This window comes from Cryptomeria japonica, chromosome 3 (genome assembly GCF_030272615.1).
Source record: "Cryptomeria japonica chromosome 3, Sugi_1.0, whole genome shotgun sequence".
Lineage (NCBI taxonomy): Eukaryota > Viridiplantae > Streptophyta > Pinopsida > Cupressales > Cupressaceae > Cryptomeria > Cryptomeria japonica.
Window position 1 is genome coordinate 93,097,791 of NC_081407.1, and position 14,425 is coordinate 93,112,215.

The 14,425-nt window shown below is 40.7% G+C and overlaps 1 protein-coding gene across 3 annotated transcripts in view; it reads right to left on the reverse strand.

Moving 5' to 3' along the window:
• The window catches only part of LOC131044069 (protein MOR1-like), a 122,593-nt gene that overhangs the window by 44,537 nt on the left and 63,631 nt on the right, over positions 1-14,425 (reverse strand). For all 3 annotated transcript variants that reach the window (XM_057977335.2, XM_059218075.1, XM_059218074.1), the window contains 11 exons: positions 11,603-11,715; positions 11,412-11,499; positions 11,018-11,118; positions 10,729-10,836; positions 10,461-10,566; positions 10,232-10,311; positions 9,949-10,098; positions 9,747-9,822; positions 9,426-9,550; positions 9,207-9,317; positions 8,977-9,126 (listed from right to left, as the gene is read on the reverse strand). In XM_057977335.2, coding sequence (XP_057833318.2) covers positions 8,977-9,126; positions 9,207-9,317; positions 9,426-9,550; positions 9,747-9,822; positions 9,949-10,098; positions 10,232-10,311; positions 10,461-10,566; positions 10,729-10,836; positions 11,018-11,118; positions 11,412-11,499; positions 11,603-11,715 — 1,208 coding nt within the window. The remainder of the gene's footprint in view (positions 1-8,976; positions 9,127-9,206; positions 9,318-9,425; positions 9,551-9,746; positions 9,823-9,948; positions 10,099-10,231; positions 10,312-10,460; positions 10,567-10,728; positions 10,837-11,017; positions 11,119-11,411; positions 11,500-11,602; positions 11,716-14,425) is intronic.

A 14,425-nucleotide genomic window follows, 5' to 3' on the forward strand; every position in this document is an offset into this window, starting at 1 on the left:
GATTTATTTGATTCCAGGTTCGAAGTTGAAAGAGAAAATCCTCCAATCAGTGCATGATATTCCTTTAGCAGGGCACCCTGGATACTTTAAAACTTATCGACAGCTAAGAGAAAGGTTCACATGGAAAGGATTAAAAAACGATGTCCTTCAATATGTCAAAGAATGCACCACTTGCTAGAACAGAAATGGGAAAGTATATCAATGGATTTCATCACAGGTTTACCGAGGTCCCAAGGTAAAGATTGTATTTTTGTTGTGGTTGATAGATTAACTAAATTTGCACACTTCTTTTCTATCACTACAGAATTCACAACTGTTCAGATCGCAGATTTATTCTTTAGAGATATTCCGTTTACATGGTTTACCGAAGAATATAATCAATGATCGAGATAGTAGATTTTTGAGTATATTTTGGGGGGAGCTTTTCAGATTGACAGGTACAGAGTTGAACCACAGCACCAGTTATCATCCGCAAACTGATGGACAGACGGAAATAGTGAACAAGTGGATAGAAGGTTACCTTCGTAACTATATAGCAGGGCATCAGAAAGCTTGGGTTCGTTGGTTATATTTGGGTGAATATTGTTATAATACTACATTTCATATGTCAATTGGCATGACTCCTTTCAAAGCGTTATATGGCTATGATGTACTCTCTTTTCTTGACCTTGCTTTTGATCAAAGTAATGTTCCTAAATCTCGTGATTGGCTTCAGGAAAGCCAGGATATTTTGACAACACCTAAGGAAAATTTGCAATGTGCACAGAATCAACAGAAAATTTATGCAGATAAAAAGCGAGTTGAACGCCACTTTGATGTTGGAGATTTGGTGTATCTCCGGTTACAGCCATATGTTGAGAAATTGAAACCCCGGTTTAATGGACCATATCCTTTTGTTCGACAAGTTGGAGCAATTGCATATGAACTAGCTTTGCCAACGGATAGCAATATCTTTATGTTTTATTAGCAATCTTTTGCTTGACCTGTGATATTTCTTTTCCTTGCAAATAAATTCAGTTAAGGAATTTTACAGTTGTTGGCCTTAAATAATGATCGGCATCCTACGGTAGTGAAAATGGGAATCCTTGGGACTATCCTCAAGGACACCATAGTGGACGGAGGATCTGGGGTGAATGTGCTGCCGGAGGATACATGGAAGAAGCTTGGGAAGCCAACACTATGGCCACCCACATTCAATTTCGTGGGAACAGACCAGCACGGTATCAAGCCACTCAACACCCTGATGGCCCAGCCCGTGACCATTGGCACACAACCTTTCTTACTGGATTTCGTGGTAATCCCACTTAAAAAGAAGGGTTATGACGCCATTTTAGGGAGAGGATGGTTGGTCACAGCAAAAGTGAATCACAATTGGAAGAAGAACAGCCTCTCCATGGAGAAAGGGGGCCGGAAGTACGTTATTGATCTAAGGACCCAGGTCGTCAGCGAGGAGCTTGCATCATCCGACTCCGACTCAAAGGACTCAAACAGATGGGAGTGGGATTCCTACGAAGGCAGGGACGAGATGGAACCAAATAATGAAGGAGTGCTTGAACTCAAGGGCTGCTCGGAAGATAATATTTGCTCATTGAATGGACTCTTCCATTGGCATATGGAGGATTATGAGCTGTTCCAATGCAACATGCTCCAGATAGAGGAGTCCCGACTGGATGAAGCTCTGGCGCATCAGTTTGAGAAGGATAAACCTATCAAGTACGAGGAGTCCAAGTTAAAGGTGACCAATCTGGGAATGGAGGAAGCCCCTAAAAACATATTGGTCGGGGACGATTGGGATCCTGTGTTGAAGGCAACAGCTTTCAAAATCTTTTTGGAGTATAAGGATGTTTTTGCGTGGACATATAAAGATCTGAAAGGAGTGCCCCTTGAGATGTGTGTACATCGCATTCAACTCGTACCTGGAGCCAAGCCGGTGCAGAAGAGGCCGTACCGAATGAACAGAAAATATGTCGCAAGAGTGAATGAGGAAATAGAAAAAATGCTAGACGCTGGCATAATTTTGCGGGTCCAGACCAGCAAATAGGTGTCTCCGATTGTTATTTTCTTAAAGAAAGAGGCTAATCAAATTTGGATCTGCGTCGACTTTCGGTGCCTGAATGCAAGTCACCATCAAAAATCCTTTTCCTATTCCTTTCACGGATAGCATACTGGAAGAAGTAGCCGGCCACAAAATGTATTCCTTCATGGACAGGTTTTTAAGGATACAATCAGATATTCATCACCGAGGATAAACTCAAAACCACCTTCGTGGTGGAGGACGACGTGTACGCATATAACCGGATGCCATTCGGTCTATGCAACGCGCCTGCAATTTTTCAAAGGATCATCCTGCACATCTTTGATAAGATGTCTGTGGGAAACTTTAAGGCTTTCCTCGACGATTGGTCTATTTACAGCGGGCAGGACACACATCTGGTAGCCCTAAGGGAATGCATGGAGATATGTCGGAGGGCAAGGTTGGCACTCAACCCTAAGAAGTGCAGATTTATTGTGCCACAAGGCAAATTGCTGGGGCACATTGTTTGTAAAGAAGGGCTAAAAATAGACCCTGATAAGAGTTGGGTGATCGTGGAGATGGAGTCACCCACAGATGTCATAAGGGTAAAATCCTTCTTGGGCCACATTGGTTATTATAGAAGGTTTATAAAGAATTTTGCTGATATATCCTACCCCTTGGATAAACTAATTCGGAAGGGTGAGTTGTACACGTAGGGGACTTTGGAAGTCGAAGCGTTTGAAGAGTTGAAGACCAAGCTAGTGGCGGCCTCCATCCTCGCATATCCGATTGGGACAGGGAGTTCCATGTCCACGTAGATGAATGTAATTTCGCAATTGGTGCCACATTAGCTCAAGTGGGTGACCATGGACTAGACCATCCAATCTACATTGCGAGTAGATTACTGTCTAAGGCCGAAAAGAATTACAACACAACAGAGCGAGAAGCCCTAGGAATGGTCTATGTTGTGCAGAAATTCAAACATTATCTTCTAGCGACACCGTTCATGTTTTACGTGGATCACCAGGCGCTTATGTATCTAGTCAATAAACCAATCATTCAGGAAAGGATCAGTGGCTACTCCTGCTGCAAGAGTTTACATTTACCATTATTGTAAGACTGGGTAAAAGCCATGTGATAGCTAACCAATTATCCAAGATAAGGTCGGGAGAGCCGCCAGAGGGGGTTAATGATGAATTTCCAGATGCTCACCTGTTCAAGATCGCAGTACTGCCATCATGGTACATTGCCATCGGGGAATATCTCTCCACCTTCGTGTTCCCGCAAGGTATGCCACCTGGAGAACGGAGGAAACTGGTGTTGAGAAGCCGCACATTTCAGTTGATCAATGGATTGTTGTATAAAATGGGGCCCGACCAAGTGTTGCGTCAGTGTGTGATGGAGGAAGAGGTGCCAAGCGTTCTGAGGGAGGCACATAAGGGGCCCACGGGAGGCCATATGGGACCTGACACTACGGCAAGAAAGGTGCTACTAGCGGGCCTATGGTGGCCCACATTGTATAATGATGCGAGAGAATGGGTAGTAGGTTGTGATACATGCCAAAGAGCCGAGAAGCCGTTGCAGAGGGATTTCATGCCCCTCAACCCTTCGCATGCTCAGGAACTATTCGAGCGTTGGGGGCTGGATTTTATTGGGCCAGTCGTGCCAAGCGGTGCCGCTACATTGTGGTAGCCACAAAATATTTAACCAAATGGGTTGAAGCGTGGGCCCTACCTGATAACTCAGTCGTAAGTACGACAAGATTTATTTATGAGCAAATCATTACACAATATGGCATCCCCATAGAATTGACTAGCGACCGGGGGGGACATTTTGTGAACCATGTCGTCAAGCTCCTCACTACTGAATTCAAAAATATTCATTCATTGTCTAGCCTTTATTACCCTCGTGCCAATGGGCAAGCAGAGGCTACCAACAAGATTCTCGTTGGAGTGATTTACAAGTCCTGCAGTGTTGAGGGAGAAGATTGGGAAGAAAAATTACCTTCGGTCTTGTGGGCCTACCGCACCACCTACAAGGTGACGACGGGACAAACACCATTCCAAATCATGTATGGACAGGAAGCAGTTGTGCCAGCTGAATTCATGGCACCAAGCCTTCGCATTGCCATTGAAAACAGACTAGGGGATATGGAGAGCCTAAGAGAGAGGTTGTATGTCTTGAACAAGTTGGACGAGAAAAGAATGATGGCCTAGTGGGCTACGGAGGCAACCCAACAAAGGAAGAAGCTATGGCACGACAAGCACTTAAAATGAATAAGGTTCGCTCCAAATCAACTGGTACTAAAATATAATGGGTGTAATGAGATTAACCCGGGCAAATTTAAGGTAAGATGGTTAGGACCATATAAAGTTCGAGAGGTGGCCGAGAACGGGTCAGTCAAGTTGTGGACACTGGATGGATGAGAGGTTGCAGGCAGCATTAATGGGTCGAAAATAAAACCATATCATGAGCAGAGGCGATTGACTGACCCCGAATCCTCCCGAAGAGGTACTAACAATTTTTTTTGAAAAAAAAACGAAAAATTACCGTACGGTAGGAACCGTATGAGGTAAAGTTTTAAAAAATAATAATAATAAAAAAATATATATATGAAAAAAGTTCACCGTACGATAGAGCCGCGTGCTCACCTTACGGTAGAGGCGCGTGTTCTCGTGCGGTGGAGCCCACGTGCTCGTCGTTCGGTAGAGCTGCGTGCTCCCGTGCGGTGGAGCTGAGGTGTCTCCCGAACGGTGTTCTCTGTGCGGTGGAACACCCTGTGCGGTGGATGATTGTCATACGATGGGCCCCTCCTGTGCGGTGACCTCCACAACCGTTAAATAGAAAAACAAATATAACACCTATTCTAAAAAGGCAGATAGAAGGGTAAAGGGGTTGAGTGTGTGGCCTGGTTCATGATTTCTCGAGCGGTAGGAAGAAAGATTGACGTTGTTGGCATAAACAACAATGTACGGAGGAAAAGAAACCGTACGGTAGACACCATATAGCATACGTGCCCACGGTATAGGGGAAAAAGAAAAATCGTGCCCGAAATACACTTGCCGCACACCACACGGCGGAGGGAAAAAGACTTACCATACAGTGTAGTATGATACACATGTGCACAGGGTACGACGAAGGACCCACTGTACGGTGACGGAAGCACAATGGGAGAAAGCAATTGAGAGAGAACGAAGGGATTTTGTTTCAAGCAAATGGTGGGATAGCATCTGAAGGGTCCCACGTATTGTAGAGAGTGAGCACGTGCAGGAAATTATTCCCTAACCCTATTTTTTTATATATTTAAGGGCACAAGAGACAAAAGCAAAATCATTTAATGGACCCTAGCGGTGGAAAGAATTGGCAAAGACAGTTGCGGCAGTTACCTGCTAGAGTGTCGTCAACCTCTGCGAACAAGAAAGCTATTCGGGTTCTGCCTTCCGGTGTGAAAGTCAGGGGCGGCATGGCTGACAGCAGCAAAAGCAAAGGTAAAAAGGTGCAACCCAAAGTGCAGCAGCAGATGGCAGCGAAGAATGATGTGACCGTGGACACCATTACCTTTGAGGGTTTGAGTGGAGCAAATTGTAGGAAATGGTGGAACAAGACCCCGCATGATGATCCTGTGAAGGCATAGTTACAACATGCACAGGTACAGTGGGCCATCCAGATGCCCATCTTTTGCATTAAGGATTTTGAGGTTGTGTTGCGGGCCATGATTGGTGCCTATGACCCACACAGGCGACAGTCCATATTTGATTATGAGCACCACCAGGTTACGATGTCCTTTGCTTCCACAGAGTTTACGAGAGTTTTTGGTATTGGAGCGCAGGGAAAGAAAGTGGATAAGGGGCAGAAAATATCTCTAGAAATAAAAGATAAACTCCTCAAGTTGATGTGCCGCGATGACCTCACACAAGCCAAACTGGATAGTCTCTAGCATGCCAGCAAGGGAAGAGGTCTGAAGAAGTCGTTTCTAAGAGAGGGGGTATGGCGGTGCCTTTTAGATGTGTTGAAGAGTTGCTTGATGGGAGCGAGTAGGGCTTCAGACATTGCCATGGCGCAAACAGTGTTGATGAATGGCATCCGCAATGGCGTGGTATACGATTGGGCATCAGTATTGGCGGATAGGATGGAGGAATTTATGAACCTCCAGCACAGAACCTTCTACATGCCCTACCATGCGATTGGACTCTTCTTGGATGCGGTACGCCTTCAGGGTTCACCAAACACACATCACTTGGCACCACTAGACCGTGTACACCCTGGCCAGCCGCCTATATTTTATTGGGTTCATTTGGATATCATGGCACCCAATGGAGATACAAAATCAGGCAAGAAACAGAAGCGGCGGGTGGTGGTGTCTAAGTCGGAGATAGAGTCGGAGTCCAAGCCTAGTGACCAGAGTGAGGAGGCTAGTGCAAAGGAGGACTCTTGGGATACATCATAGGCCACCAAGAATAGTTTCAGAATGGTGGGTAGAGGCGAACAGCGGGTGGAGGAGACGGGGCAACATCTTCTGTAGTTGTGCCAGCGACAGCCACACGGCCCTCGGGTGAGTTATCCCAGCAGACGGCCTCAGCAGGTGCCACTCGGACTATGCCTGGAGCGGCAGTATTGGCAATGCCGGTTCCTACTTTTGGGCAGGGTCGGGCACTAGTGATTATGATTCCCCCACACGTGGCCACGACATTGGTAGCCTTACTAGAGCCTCAGGCAATCGACATTAGGAGTCCCACGACAGCAGTAGAGGCTAGGACCAGTGGCGGGACGGTTGGTAGGGAGGCTGCAGTACCATCAGAGCATCCGGGAGGGAGTGGTATGCCTTCTCAGACGGATATGAGTGCTTGGCTGAGTCAATACAAGATGGCACTAGTAGTACCGGTTGGAGCAGCAGTCCTCTCCCCACAACGTGAGCCGAACCCTCATGAGATTGTGGACTTCATTGGAGATAGTTCACCGAAGACTTCACGGATTGTACAAAGAGACCACTCACCCATTCGTGAGTTAGTGCTGAGTCCCAGGCAGGAGGAGGAGTTGATCCAGAGCCCCCCTCATGACAAGCCACTGTAGAGCCCTCACGAGGATGCCCAGGAGCACGGTGTCCTAGCATCTCTGAGAGTGGAGGGTGACAGGGAATTGGAGCAATTTCTTGCGGACATGGATGTCGGAGCTCGGAGGATGGTAGCCTTTGCCAGGTCTCAGGGAGATGCCCGGACAAATGGAGAGTTGGAGCAGCTGCTTGGCTTCCTACATTTAGTTAGTGCCTAGACACCCCCAGGCCCCTCTTATCTCGTAAGGAATGTAAGAAAAAAAAAATTCAAGAACATATGCCAGCAATTAATTTTGGGCAGTTTGACTTTTTGACAATAGCCTCTTGGCCCCAAAATGACTTTCTATGTCACCATCCATTCTACCTTAATTTTTCTCATATCAATGGTCACATGGCTTGATGGTTGCTCTTGTCTAGATGAGGATTTGTTCCATAGTTACCAAACATGTACTTGACACAAACTTGGCCTTGGCACAAACTCAAACTTGAAAAAACTTAGTAGACTCAACAATTTCAAAAAAGCATCATATATAAATAGTTTACATAAAACATGGTTTTTTGAAAAAAATTGGTCAAAACATGTCATATTTAGCAAAATCAGACAACATCCCTCATTTTGGCTTACACACAATGATGAGAGACTTGTTGAGTACAAAGAGAGACTGCAACACTAGTTTGTTCCCACTAATTATAAACTGAGACAACACCATACTACAGCAACAGGAAGAGTCATTTGTGTTCCCTACAACATGTGGTAAACAAGCTTTCTATTTTCAACCATCCCATCCACAATGAGATGTGGGATAGTATCATTCTTTCTATAGACTTTGAAGGCTTCCCGCTTGTCTTCTTATATTATATTGATTAAAGATGCTTGGACCATTTCCCTCAAGAGGCTATCACTTTTAAACATAGGGCCTCAAAGAGAGCCTCCAAGACTTTTAGGTTCTAGTGACAAGACATTTATCTCCAAGTGATGCCGCTAGGGCATCCCAATCCTCACTCTCATACCATGTGTCATGGATATGCTTCTATCTGTGTTGAGGGCCATCTAATTCTCTTTATTCAGAGCCTTGGACACAAGGAGATGTGCATATCACTAATTTTTTTATCTACCTCAAGATTCATCCATCTTGGGTATTAGAAGGAGTACTTGATTCTCCCCAAGCTCCTCCAGCTTTGCCCCCTTGGCTGTAGACATCTCCTACGGATCAAAAAGTGTACATTGAAAATCATCATTGATCTTAAGAAAAGGTAAATAGCACATGGAAGAAAGCAGCACATGCTACCAATTGGTGAACATTATTTTGCAACAAACAAAAAAGGCAAGGCACTCTACCAAGTGAAGCATAAATTTAAAGTCAAAGAAGAGATTAGGTAAATTTCAAGGATCTTGTGGAAGCCCATATAAGAGGATTCATCAAACATGGAAGGGGAAGACATTCTCTAACAGAACCAGGTCATTTGGAATTCAGCTCAAAACTAAACCCTTCTTTATGAACAAAATAATTCCATTGTTGAAACTAAGTTTGTGTGGCTGCTTGAGGACTACATTTTGTATTACACCAATGCATGGAATAAAAATAAAGAAGCTCACTGCATCAAACAATTTCTTAGGATCTAGTATGAGAAGCCTATTAAAAGAAACAAGAAGGATGATGAACAAATATTTCTTTACTTTAAATATTCTTTAATGGCTCAAACAGTAAAGTTTATCACCTGAACTTTGTACTAGCCACTCAAGAAAACTAGCATTGAATATAGATCCTTTTGAAAACAATCATATTTAATCAAGAAAGCAATTACTTTATATAAGTGAGATATCACCCATATTGACAACCTATTTTCAGTTGCATATTTGACTAAAACTTAATAAAGAATTAAAACAGGACTTAACTACTCCAAGTCTTACCTGTAGAGCAGATGCTGTTGGTTTTAACAATTGTACAAAATCAGGCTGGTCATTTACTTTTGTAAGTTGTCTACTAAGCCAATCAAAGAGGTCTTTACGACCATCAGCACCAAGTTTGACATCACCCAGGGCAGAAGCTATATATGGAACCTGCCACAGAAAATGTGTTAAAACTTCTATCTGATGATACACTGATGCTTGAAAAATACTTCTCATTTTATATAGTATACCATCTTGTCAAGTTGAACAGCAGCAACCCATAAGTCCAATGCCTTGATCACACTTTCACGCATTAATTTTTTGTTGTCACTGAGGCATTTTAGAACATCGGAAATTATACCCTGAACATAGCACAACATAAGATCAGGGTGTGCAAAGAATGTAGTTAACTAAGAAACACAAAGCCCATCACTAAACAAGAAAAATATGTCAATTAAAATACATTAGACCTTGCTGCTTTTCTCCACTGCAGGGCCCATTGCAGATGCAATATTTCCAAGAGCTATTAGTGTGTTCATCACCAAGTTTTTGTTTGAATCAAATAAACGAGCTCTTAGAGCTCCAAACAATTCCCCTGTTTAAGGGACAAAATACCACAAACATCAAAAATTTATTGGCCCTCAAACAATACATATATGAGGACTACTTCAAATATAATAGACAAACATGTTTTGTCTAGCACATTCTCTGACCTTTCCATACAGTTTTATATATCCAAAGTGACTCAAAATGGAACATGATATTTATCATTAAAATTTTAAATAAATTACCTGTTCCATTAGGTTGAATGCGATTATTTGCTTCTTCTAGTATCTTGTTGACTGCCTCAATTGACTCCAAACGAACCTGAGGTTGACATTGAAACATCAAAAATTACTTTCTGCATAACTCCCACTACACTTTGCCAAAGAGAAACATGGATGAAGATTGAACAGATTTACTTTGGCATCTGCTTGAGACACAGTTCTGTACCTTCCAATCAGGACTGCTCAAGTTTTTAATCAGAGTTGGAGAAATCTTTCCACTTATATCTTCACGTGGCAATCCATCAGCTCCAGATCCACAAGACACTAATGAAGAATCTAATCCTTTTATTGTTTTTTTTGGAGTTGCAGCTGGGCCCTATTCAGAAAGAAAGGCAATGTATTACAGTCTGAAAGTAATCTATTTATAGAATTAGATATTTGGAAGAATATTTCTTGCAAGACCAGTGAATTAAGTAGTTTAGAAGAAATTTAACTTGTATTCTTCTGACCTCATAAGGATTTTTCTCAAATTCAGCATCAATTGCAGTCTGGAGCGCAGGCTTGACATCTGAAAGAAACCCCTTAATATCTGTAAAACAATCAATATTGAGGTCAGCATTCTAGCACCACATCAGAAAATCCAAATAAAGATAAAAAGATCCTACTAATTTCATCTCACTTTAAGTTAGCATTCTAATTTAAATCTTGTAAACTATGGCACAGATAATAAGAGTGTACCAGGACCAACAAACTTATGTAAGATGCCAATAAGCTTTGTAGTGGAGGTCCGTGTGGCTGCAGCACTAGATTGCAATCCAATATCCTTACAAAATTCTATCAAATCCTGGAGTGCACTAAAAGCATGCAGATCAATACCAAAAAATAATAGCTAAAGGATAAAGAAGCTTTCACTTTTTGACAGGCTATGACTTCAAAAAAACACCACTTTGGGAAAAAAAAAGGTGTGCTAAAAATTATTTTCATATACTAAAGTTGAACATATCACCTTCAGCTTGATATGAGAGACTCCGAAATCCTCAACTGCAGCAGCCATCCATGTTACACCCTCACTAAGAACTTTGGGGTTCTTATGTTCTTTCATTATCTTATAAAGCTACAATTCATATGAAGTTAGGTTTCTAAATATATTTATGAGAAATATGCATTAATGAAATCCAACCACTCATATCAAAACAAAGCTTCATATCAAGCCAGTACACTTGACCTGAAATGCAATGCATACTTGGAAAGTAAAGTGAACTGCAGTCAAAAGGAAAGAAGAAATAGTGCCCTACCCTGTCAAATATGAAATTTGGACCCACAGCTTCACAAAATGCGGTAAGGCACTGCATGGCCTGAATACGAGTTTTAATATCTGCAACTCTCTCAGCAACACCTGAATTCTAAAAACGCTGGTCTTAGTTTAAACTTTATTTCTTTCAGTTGGACTACAGTACAAACTTGTACTCAATTCTATCATTTAATTGAGACAAGAAAATTGGTGACTTTTGGATGACCAATTCTTAACCTATAAAATTATATGGTAGTTGTTTAGGATAATAAATAATGAGCTACTTCTCAGAATTATGCCACAAAATTTTGAAACAAGCAATTACATTCTACTAGTTTACTCTGGTAGGAACTGAAAAAGTTTGAAATCTGTTATATGGAATGTTGGGCAGTTCATACCTAAAATACATAACACAACACACCGCTTTGGAAATCTGGAGACAGTTGAGACTATGTGTGTAATAACTTCAAGTACCTTCTGCTGAACCTGCACTTTATAAAACCAAAATATTAAAACTAACTAATATCTGATATTCTAAAATATTTTTTTAGACAGACAAGAATATGTTTCTTTACTAAGCCATCCATACCTGCACATTTTTGTCACCCCAGCCAGGGAGTACACACACTAAACGAACCAATATTTCAGCACGCTGGTCAAGATCACTTAAACTTTCAACAGTCTCCTTTAATGAGTTCATTGCTGTAAAAGATAATGTAGGAAAGTTTATAAATATTCAAGTATGTGCAAACCAAAACCAGAATTGTACACTTCACACGAATTCATGATAAGAAACCAAGATACAATATATCTCATTATATCTCCTCAAATTGTAACATATTAACAAGTGAAAAGATAACAGATTCAAAAGAACAGAAAGCAAATTTTAGTATTTTACAGAAAGATAACAGTAACTCTTTCAAATATTCAATGAAATCTACCAAGAACATTCATTTGTGGGTTGAAATAGACAACAATATAATAGTGGATATGAGGGCCTCCAAACATGGTCGTGACCAAAGTTAATCACACTTACGGAAATTTTTCTTAAACAGCTTTTTGTACAATCCTCATCTACAGCTATCTGGTACATACTATTATATTCTATTAATATTACAATAGGTAGCGCTATTGTTTAGTAGTAAATATAAGTGTTTCTGATAACACTTTATGACTCCATTCACACCAGCAAATGGAAAAGTTATCTATAATTGGTTAACAAGAATTGTTTCTTATGCATAATTTTGGACTTTCAAATGCAATGGATCTATAGTCTACCATTTAGCAATATTCCAATTCCTTGTACCAAACCGTCATATTCAATTAAAAATGTATTTGTATCATCCTGATTGACCTATATAGGTGATGTTGTACTTGATTTCTTCAATTCTTCAAAAGCATACATTGCTTCTCTACTCCATTTGATAAAATCCTTTCATAATCACACAACTGTAGCATGTCCCTTGACAAAATTTCAGTAATAGCCTACTCTTTCTCAAAAACCTCTAACTCTATTATTTTGAGGATTTGGCTATTATAAACTAGCTTGTTTTCTATTAGAATCTAATTTAATACCACATCAGGAAATTATTTCCATAATATTCTAAATTGGATCTTCCAATTTTGCATTTTAACCTCTTCGATATAAAGTTGATCATCTTCTATATTTACAGCATTTTGCCATCATGGGTATAGTTCACATGAATTCATGATAAGAAACAAAGAGATTAAATATCTCATTATATATCCTTAATTGATAACAAGTGAAAAAATAAAGAAGCAATGCATGCTTTTTGACAAATCAAAGAAATTAACGACAGCATCATCCATATTGGTCAACCAGGATGATACAAATACCTTTTAATTGAATATGATTGTTTGGTTCACGGAATTGGAACAATGCCAGATGGAAGACTATAGATCCATTGCATCTGGAAGTCCAAAATTAGGCATTAAGAAACAAATCTTGTGAACCGATGAGAAGGAAGTGCTAGATATATTACTTATAAATTGAATTATAGATACCTATAGAGATAATCTCAAAAATGTAATCCATAATGTCATTTGTGGGTATTGAAAGATGTCTTACAGAAGTCCAACTTTATGGTTAATATTTGATGATATCCAGATCTTGTTGGACATTGCTGCTACTAGGATATGTTGTTGTCATTGATGTCACAACATATTCCTGCTTCGGTGATTGCACATTGGTTTATTGGGATTATGGTTTGGTGTATGGAGTATTTCTAGTATCATTATATTCTTTTGTATTGGCTTTGGTGATCCGGAAAGCTTAATTGATCATATCAGATGATCTGATTTTGCAGTTTATTTATCTGATCAGTGCTTTCAAGAGTTCAGTATTTCCTCCGATATATTTCGGTGTGATCAAATCTTGATCTGAGATTTTGGGAGACTGTTTGGGATGGTCTTGTGTATCTTCATTTCAGATGGTTCGTGATTTGGTGCTCCGCAAGTTTATCTTTTCTTCGTAACAGTTGTTGTTTGTGTAATCTTAAAGTTCAGACGTTGATCGATGAAGATTTGATAAGTGGTGTTGGTGCAGTTGTTTCTAATGGTTCTAACGTGCTTGTTGGTGATTCTTAATTATGTCCTATTTGTTTTGATGATCCGCATTGATCGTTGTGTGAGTTCTTCGTGATTTTGCTGAACCAGTGATGTTCTTTGTGTTATGTGGTATTCTTGGTGGTGTAGTGTGTTGCGGTTGATCTTGGCGTGATTACCGATGGAGTTGAGCGTTTGGATATTTGGTTTAGGACCATGTTATGTCATGTATATCATTATATTGGTTTGGTGGTCGATCTTTGTATTGTGTGATATAATTTTGTAATTGTGAGTTGAGGGTTTAGCCAACCTTGTTGTCAAGGTTGATGATTTGTATAAATAGTTGATATTGTCATGTAGTTTATGTATCAAGGTTGTGTCTAATTATCAGAGAGTGGTATATGTGCGAATAAGGATTCATCTTTCGGCATTGTGATTGAGCAGAGATTGGTGTTGCAGAGCAAACAGATGAGCTTAACCGGAACTGTCATCAGGCATTCGGAGATGCTATTCTTTCAATTCATTCCTTCTGGATTGTAGTCCGAATCTTGTTGTAAGTCAGTGAGACTTCCCTGAGGGTCGTAGTCTTCCGGGTCATTATCTTTTGAGCAGTGAGCTCTAGTCAGTGTGCCTGAATGCATGTGCATTCCCCATTGTAATATTTTCACATACTACTACAAAGTATCATCATATTGTGGGTAGGTTCCCACCGTGGTTTTTCCCTTAACCGGGTTTTCCACGTCAAAATCTTGGTGTTATGTGTTGTGCTATTTATTTGCTTATCTTTGTTGTTGCTGCAGTTTATCAGATCTGTTATGTGGTTAAGTTTGTAGACCCAACGAAAACT